This window comes from Hibiscus syriacus, unplaced genomic scaffold (assembly GCF_006381635.1).
Source record: "Hibiscus syriacus cultivar Baekdansim isolate YM2019G1 unplaced genomic scaffold, ASM638163v2 tig00002866_pilon, whole genome shotgun sequence".
In the NCBI taxonomy this organism is placed as follows: domain Eukaryota; kingdom Viridiplantae; phylum Streptophyta; class Magnoliopsida; order Malvales; family Malvaceae; genus Hibiscus; species Hibiscus syriacus.
The window spans coordinates 244,025-252,380 of record NW_024061950.1 but is presented as its reverse complement, the minus strand read 5'-3'; the positions used below and the strand labels follow the sequence as shown (position 1 = coordinate 252,380).

The 8,356-nt window shown below is 29.4% G+C and overlaps 1 protein-coding gene across 1 annotated transcript; it reads left to right on the top strand.

Moving 5' to 3' along the window:
* The first annotated feature begins 1,755 nt into the window (after window positions 1–1,755).
* LOC120160936 (60S ribosomal protein L38) lies at window positions 1,756–3,438 on the top strand. The gene is made up of 3 exons (XM_039171246.1): window positions 1,756–1,839; window positions 2,318–2,501; window positions 3,242–3,438. The coding sequence occupies exons 1-3, from the start codon at window positions 1,837–1,839 to the stop codon at window positions 3,262–3,264; spliced, it is 210 nt and encodes a 69-aa protein (XP_039027177.1). The 5' UTR covers window positions 1,756–1,836; the 3' UTR covers window positions 3,265–3,438.
* Window positions 3,439–8,356: the final 4,918 nt, after the last annotated feature.

Here is an 8,356-nt window from a genome sequence, read left to right as displayed (position 1 = left end):
TATTTATAGTTGAAGCTTTAAGGTCTAAATTTATAAATACCGTAAAGTTCAATGACTAATTGCATAGTTTTACCATCACTATTTTTCAACAATTTCTGCACCTACCATTCGATGCCTACTATTATTGACTTCATTTATTTTTCCATGCACTTTCGATGCATGTGCATGGTTTTTCAACATTATTCGCAGTAAATGCTTTTTCTAATAATTTCTCCATTTCAATCCTCCAAGGTTAACAACCATAATTATGCAATGACATTGTTGTAAAAATATATTTATCTTTAGCGACTTCGTAGAGTGTTTTACAAGTTCGATGGAGCTGTAAGAAATCGAAACATCATCGAAAAGATCGAAAAGACTTTTCATGTTTGCCATCAAACCAGTTGTTTAATGTCGAAAACTAGAAGATAATTGACTTGACAAAACTTAATCTTATTATCATTATTTATAGGGCACATTGGTTGATGAAAAATATAACTTGAACAACAAGAAACCTTATTCACTAATAATTCCAACTTTCGATTAACATATGATATATTAGGGTTCTTTTTATTATAATAATATTTAAAAATATTATTGTAATAATTTTTATAAGTTGTTATATTTAAAATCAAATATATTATTTAATAATAATATTATTAGCATGCCAAGGTTTGACCTAATCCAAAATATGTCATTAATAATCTATTTAAATTTGATATGACGTGTCCACATAAAATGTAAAAAAAATAAGAATATTTAAATATTTAAATTTTACTAAAAAATTTAATCAAATTAAAATATTTTTAAATCTTACCCAAAAGGTTTTAATCATGTCGTTTAATCTAATTTTAAAATATATTTTAGCTATTCCTATATATGTATTAGTTTTTTTATTCAATTTAATAATTATATATTTTTAGTCTAATTAAATATTTCACGTCGGTCTTAATATTTGCTTTGTACTTTAACTTTTTTTTTATTTTATTAAATATTTAAATCTTATTATTTTATTTAAATTGATACTTATGGTGAATCTAAATATCAAATTTGGTTAAAAATTAAATATTAAATTAAATGAAAAAAATTGTGTCAATATTTATAAGAACTAGTCTGTAAATAAGATGAGACAAATCGTAAATTATTTGAGTTTGACTTAATCAAAACTCGGTTAATATTTAAATATAGCTCGAATTCAACTCAAATTCTTATTGAGCCAAAACACACTACTTGATGCTTTTGAATTGAAAAGCTTGCGAGAAACTCAAAAAAAGTAATATATTAAAATTTAAATTAAATTATTAATAATATTAACACTTATATATATATTTATAATATAAGGATTTCATCAACTTAAGACTTAGGTTTGAGTTAGAGTTCGAACTTGAATTAAGCGTGAATTTGAGCTTCAATTGAGTTAAGTTTGAGAATATTTTGAGTTCAAGTTTTTTCAAGCTTGAGTTGAGCTTCTATTTGTATTTCGAATATAACTTGAAAATTTTAATCTCGCGAGCTTTCAAGTTGAACCTCAATTTTTTATTTCAAATTTGATAATTTTAAACTTGTAAGCTTTCGATTAAAGTCAAGTTTAGCTTCAAACTTTTTCAGTTAAGTATAATTCAGCGATACTCGAGCTCGACTCAAGTCGTTTACCGTCCAAATAAGTATTAATTAAGTATTAAGGACTCTAAAATCATATAACCAATTAACCAAGGTTAAAAGGGTCAATACAATATAAATTTTCTCTAGGGTTTTCTGCGAGCAACTTATATGGTGAAATATTGACATATCCTTCGCTTTGAGCGCCGTTTCTTGCGTGGGTTAACGCGAAGTGCTCTCTCAACTCTTCAATCGAAAATGGTAAAACCCATTTATCTCTTCAAATTTTATCTTTAAATCTATGAATATGTTCTTATTTTGATGCTCTTGTTCTTCCTTCATTACTCAATTTGTCTGCATTTGAATGCTCTGGTGTTTATATCTTTTTGGTTTTATCCTCAATTGAAAAGAAATGTGCGTGGTTTACAAATCTTTTAGCTTTGTGATTTCATTGTTCTTTGAGTTGTTAATCTCTTCAAATGAATGTTTTCCGTTTAATGATTTACAGAATAAGCAGATTCATGAGATCAAAGCTTTAACCTGTGTTTTCATTGTTCTATGAGTTGTTTGTCTGCTTATAGTAATTCTAAAGTGATATTATGGTCCATCGATGTTCTCTGTAATATTTTTTATTACATTGATTAACGTGATGTCATTGAAGGCATATCTTGCATTTTTTTTATCTGTGGTTTATCCTCTGAGTTCCTATAATGAATGTTTTTGTTTTAATGATTTGCAGCCTAAGCAGATTCATGAGATCAAAGACTTCCTTCTCACCGCCAGGAGGAAGGATGCTCGCTCGGTGAAGATCAAGAAGAGTAAAGATGTTGTCAAGTTCAAGGTCCGCTGCTCCAAGTACTTGTACACACTTTGTGTCTCGGATGCGGAGAAGGCCGACAAGTTGAAGCAGTCCCTTCCCCCAGGTAAATTGATACAATGCGATTTTGCCCTTTTTCCCTTGTTTTTTTATTCAACCAGCATATCATAGAATCATATATCCTTGGCAGAACCGAACCGTTGTTATTAATGCTTCCATAAAAAGCAGGATGCAATTGACCCTACCCTACTGTTTTTTTCTTACTATGCCGGTAAATTATGGTAAGGTTATGTTTTGAGCATGATGGAGGAGCCTTGTTTTTCTTGTTTTGATTCAACCAGACGTATTATAGATTTGTAGGCCTCTAACAAAAACGAACCATTGTTCCCATTTTTTTCATACAATTGGTCGAACTATTTCTTTCTTACCATGTTAGAAATAACTTGAGCTTCTAGGTCGTGATCATGACAGAGGAGCTTTGTTCTTCTTACTTTGATTCAACCAAAATCCTCATTTGAAATGAGCAAGCATAGCACAGAGTAGTAGATCCATAGCTTAGACAAACTGTTGTTCCCATTCCTGTCAAACCGGTAACAAGACAGTAGATCCCGTCATTCTCTTACATCAATTCGGTAATATCTCAATGTTCTAGGTCAGACCATTATTGCGGAGGCTTGTTTCTTTCTAATTTTGATTCAACGAGAACCCTTATTCGAAAGGAATCAAAGATCTGTAGCTAGTTGCTCTAGTTGCCATGCTGGTGGCATTGGAATCTAGCTTTTACTACCTTTCTCCATGTTGATCTTGGTCTTGACCTAATGTTCTCAATTCTTTCCATGCTTACAGGTTTGAGTGTTCAAGACCTGTGAGAATACGACTGTCCCGGTTCGGTTGCTCAGTTTAAAGGCGAGGAAAGCTAGAATTTTAATCTTCGGTTTTATTGTATTTCAGGCCATTTTGCAACAGTGAAGTTCAAAATTTTATGTAATTGGATTTTTGTATTGTTTTTATGGATTTCTGTAGGATGATATGAACTTATAAATGGTTATAATGAACGGTTTCCTTGATGGAGAAACAACCGAAGTTGGCGTTGCCGACACCTATTCACTTGCTGAAAAAATAAATTTACTCATATTTAATTCAAATATAAGTTTTAAGTGATATAATTTCAAATCTATAATATTTGTAGTAACAAGTGAAAACAGGAAACTATAGTTCATAAATCAGTAAATTTCATGATTCCATAAATCAGGAATAATCATATTTTTCAGTGAAAATCATAATAAAAAAACACACATCATGTAGCCATTTTTCATAAGACAGTAAATCAATAATTTCAGTGAAAGATTTTTCAGTCATGTAATATGTGGGGAACACACTAGAGGATCCAAGTATTTACAGAGGAACTTGGTAGTTATCAGTAATGAAAAACATGAAATTGATGCAATTTAATTGGATTCCAGGAACGAAGTCTTATTGAAAGAGATCGATTACTAATGAATCTAATTAGACATTTAGAGTTGATACTTTAGAATCCCGCTATGATCCAGGTGCATCAAGAATCTGTTCAAGAACCTTTATACAGAATAATTTTAAACATTTAGATAACTATTCCAGTTGGTTCATCTCCAGAATCAGAAGGAACCCCGTCAGAAGAGGCTGTAAAGGTTGCATTTGATAGACGAAAATATGCAGTTTCATGGGTGCAAGCTGCATTGGCTACCAAAATATATTAATTCTCGAGAGTTCAGATAAGAATGGCACGACAAAATCCCAAGGAAAAACCCGGCCAGTAGTTGTTTCGAAGCTTGTAGCACAGGGTGTTATTCGGAAAGCCGGGAACGGTTCAGGCCTTGTTCCCAAGGCTGCAGTCCAACCACCACCGGAAATATGGACAAGGGGAAATGGCCTTGATGAGGCTGTTGACATGGCTGATATCTTGCGAATGGAATCCCATGACTGGTTCTTCGGGTTCGTCGAGAAATTCTTAGATGCCGATGTAGACACGTCTGCTCTATCCGACAAGGGTCAAATAGCTGGGATGTTGACGCAGCTCAAGAGTGTCAATGACTGGTTAGACGAAATTAGTTCAAGTAAAGACGAGGGCGAGACACCCGTGAATGTTTCGACGGAGACGGTCGATAGGCTTAGGAAGAAAGTATATGACTATCTTCTTACGCATGTCGAATCTGCCGCCGCCGCTTTAGGTGGCGGATCGCAGCCGTCACCGCCCATCCTAGCAGTTGAAACTAAAGCGAGAAAGTGACTCATTCGATCTTCATGAAACACGGTTAGGCACAACAAATATCGAAATCGAAAGCGGTTACCAATTCATTGATATGTATATAGTTCCTACATGGGTTTCGATTCAAAGTCTAGGTATTGGTTGCATGAAATTATACAAATGAAGACAGTTTCAAAGTGTTCATCCTTACTTGGAAGTGTTATCTTTCATAATTCATTTTATGGATTGGAAAATAATGTATTTATACAACTCAGATCCATTGGCAATGAATTATTTTAAGGGTTCATTATGCATTTAGTACTGAAATTATCAGTTTTGGCTCATTTTAGTATCGAAATAATAATTTTTTTTAAAAATCATACTCATATTTAGTTTTCATTTCATTTTAATACTTCACCGTTAAAAACTTAGGGTCTGTTTGTTTACCTGTAATTGATTTTCCGGAAAATGAATTACTGGAATTTGAATGACTGGAAAATGAATTACTAGAATTTGAATTCTGGAAAATGAATTACATTTCTGGAAAATGAATTACATTTCTGGAAAACATCTGGAAAACGTTTTATGATGTTTGGAAGATGTTATTTAAACATTTTTTCCACTAGTTGAAGAGTTTTTTAAAATTTATTTATTACAAATATTAAATATAATAAATAATATTATTTTTCATAAAACTTAATATTATTATTTTAAAATATTAAAATAATTTATTTATTATTAAATATATTTTTATAATTTTATTAATAAAAATATTAATATTGGTATATTTTAGTGAAATAAAATATTATAAATTATATTAATTATTTATTAAAGTAATAGTGTTATATTATATTTTAAAAATATTAATTAGTATATTTTAAATATCTTTACTAGTATATGTTTTAAATATATAAATAATATTATTCATTATTAAATATATAAAAAATTTATTATATATTATTAAAATAAAAAATATAATATCTTATATTATTAAACTAAAAATAGAATATTATATTATTATAAATATTAATAAATATATTTTAAATATTTTAATAATTAATATTTTGATGAAAATGATACTAAAATATTTTATTAATATTAAATTCATAAAATAAAATTATTTTAAATATTTTTGCTTTGAAGTGAAAAGTTCGAAAAATGACTTACGGAAAATGAATCCGTAAGTCATTTTACAGAAAATACAAAGGAAATTATGTTACTAGGAAAATGAATTACGTTCCGGAAAACGAATTACGTGAAACAAACACAGGAAAACATTTTCCGGAAAACGAATTACATGAAACAAACACGGGATTTTGGGGAAAACCAATTCCGTAATTAGTTTTACGACAAACAAACACACATGTATTTAGTACCTAAATTATCAATTTTGGCCCGTCTTAGTACCTAACCTTTTAATTTTTTAAAAACTTAACGCTAATTTTGAAATGGGTTAATAAAATAAAAAAAAATAATGTTTTTAACGACAATGTACTAAAATGAAACAAAAAACTAAACTTTATGTATGATTTTGAAAAAAAATCAATTATTCAGGTACTAAAATAGATTAAAATTAATAATTTAGGTACTAAATGTATTATATATCCTTATTTTAATAGGTAAAGTATACCAAAGATTAAATATTTTTTTATTAATATAGAGTAAGTATAGAGGTGACAAATGGGTCATTCGGATAGAATTTGGGTCGGATCATTTTTTGGTATAGATTATATTCAGTTTAATTTTATTTGGGTAGGGTCGGGTCAGGTAAATTTGCGGGTGGGCCATTTTTCAAATCGGGTGACTATCAAATCAGTTGTTTTTCAGTTCTAATTAATATTGGATCGGTTGTTTTTTTGTCTAGTTAATACCGAACTGGTTAGATTTTGGGTCGAGTCAATATCAAATCGATTGATTTTCGATTTTGGTTAACTTTTGGATCGTGTCAATTCAAATTGAATTAGTTGTGAGTCTAATCAAATATATATATAATTATTGATATATTCTTGTGAAAACATGTCTTTTTGTTTGTTAATCTTATTAGTTATGCTTAATTCGATTATAAGTCTAATCAAGTATATATTGATTTTTGATTCAAATTGCTTTCGATTCAGATCAATTTTAGATCGACTTAAATTCGATTTAGGTTGCTTTTCGATTCAAGTTATTTTCGGTTCAGGTTACTTTTGGTTCGAGTTAATTTCGGTTTGAAGTGTTTTCGATTCGGGTCAAATTGGATATGAATACATATTGGGTCAGTTAAATTTTGGATCGGGTATGGTTTGAGTTTTTATCAAATTTGATCATCATGTTGGGGTTAATATCGGGTATTGGGTCAGGTAAATCGATTTAGGTCAAGTTTGCCAGATTTAGGTAAGTACAAGATAATATATGTTAAAACAGAGCAACTTTAATGGTAAAAGAGTTGTAGTTATTTATTGAGGTTCTGGGCTCGACTACCAAAATTAAAATGCAAAGTTTTTAACATATAGTTAAATATAAAAATATTTTAAACTCTAATATCAAAATAAGAATAAGAAGATATTTGAGAGATGATATAATTTAGCCATAAAAATTTTAAGTTTTTAATAGTGAAGTACTAGAAACAAGACACAAATTAAACATCAAATATGATTTAAAAAAAATATTAAAATAGATTAAAATTAATAATTTAAGTATTAAAATATATAGATATAACTTAGGAAGACAAATATTAGGTGCCAAAGAAGAAAGTTGTTTAGTGGGAGCTGTAATTTTCACCTGAAAGCGCCCTTGTATCTGACGCCGCATGCACCATCTCACCCGATCACTGGACCCCACCCACCACTCACGATCCACCTTTTTCCTTTCAACCGGAAAATATAGTTACGTATTCCATCAACTTGGTCTAATTACACTTTTAGTTCATCTTCCATATTTGATTTACGATATAATCTTAAAAATTCAATTTAAAATAATTTAACTTCTATATTATTTATTTAATTTAATTTAATATTATTATTGAATCCATTGAGTTACCTCTCTAATAAAATAAAAAATATTTCTTTTAAAAAATTTAAATTTGAATAATTACATCTATAGAATGTACGTACGTTACCAATAGACAACTAGTATTAACAAAATTAAAATGAACTTAAATAAAAAATACTAAAATTTATTATCCAAAAAAATAAAGTGAGTTTAATAATAAATATTTGGAAAAATTTTATAAGAGGTTTATGTAATTTTAAAAAAAATTAATGTGACCCTCATACTATTTTTTTTTCTCTTAATATGGCCCTCCAACACATAAAATAAACCATATGTAGCTTTTTGTACCTACGTTTTTTCGTCGTTGAGTTCATGATGTTGACATGACAGTTTACAGTGTTGATGTGACAGTCTACAATAGTCGATAACTTGACGGATAACATGACAGATGAGCTAAACTAGTAACTCAAACCGAGCATATTGATTGTCACATTAAAATCATGGACTAACACTTCAGTACTCTGAACTGTCTCGTCAGTACTGTTACGGTCAAACGACGAAAAACGTAAGTCAAAGGGTCACAATAAATTTATTTTTTGAGTTGGAGTCATATTATGAGAAAAAATAATACGTGAACCACATTGAATATATAGAGATGTCTAATACCTTTTTGCCTAGATATTTACGAGTAAAATCTAGATCCGTTCTGAACCTATGGTAGATAGAATGTAAAAGAATTAAATATTACATTTATCCATAGTTGAAGG

What these genes read in the sequence shown, in the direction of transcription:
- LOC120160936 (XM_039171246.1), top strand. An exon ending in GAAGCAGTCCCTTCCCCCAG is followed by an intron (nt 2,502 to 3,241) that starts GTAAATTGATAC and finishes CCATGCTTACAG; the next exon opens with GTTTGAGTGTTCAAGACCTG.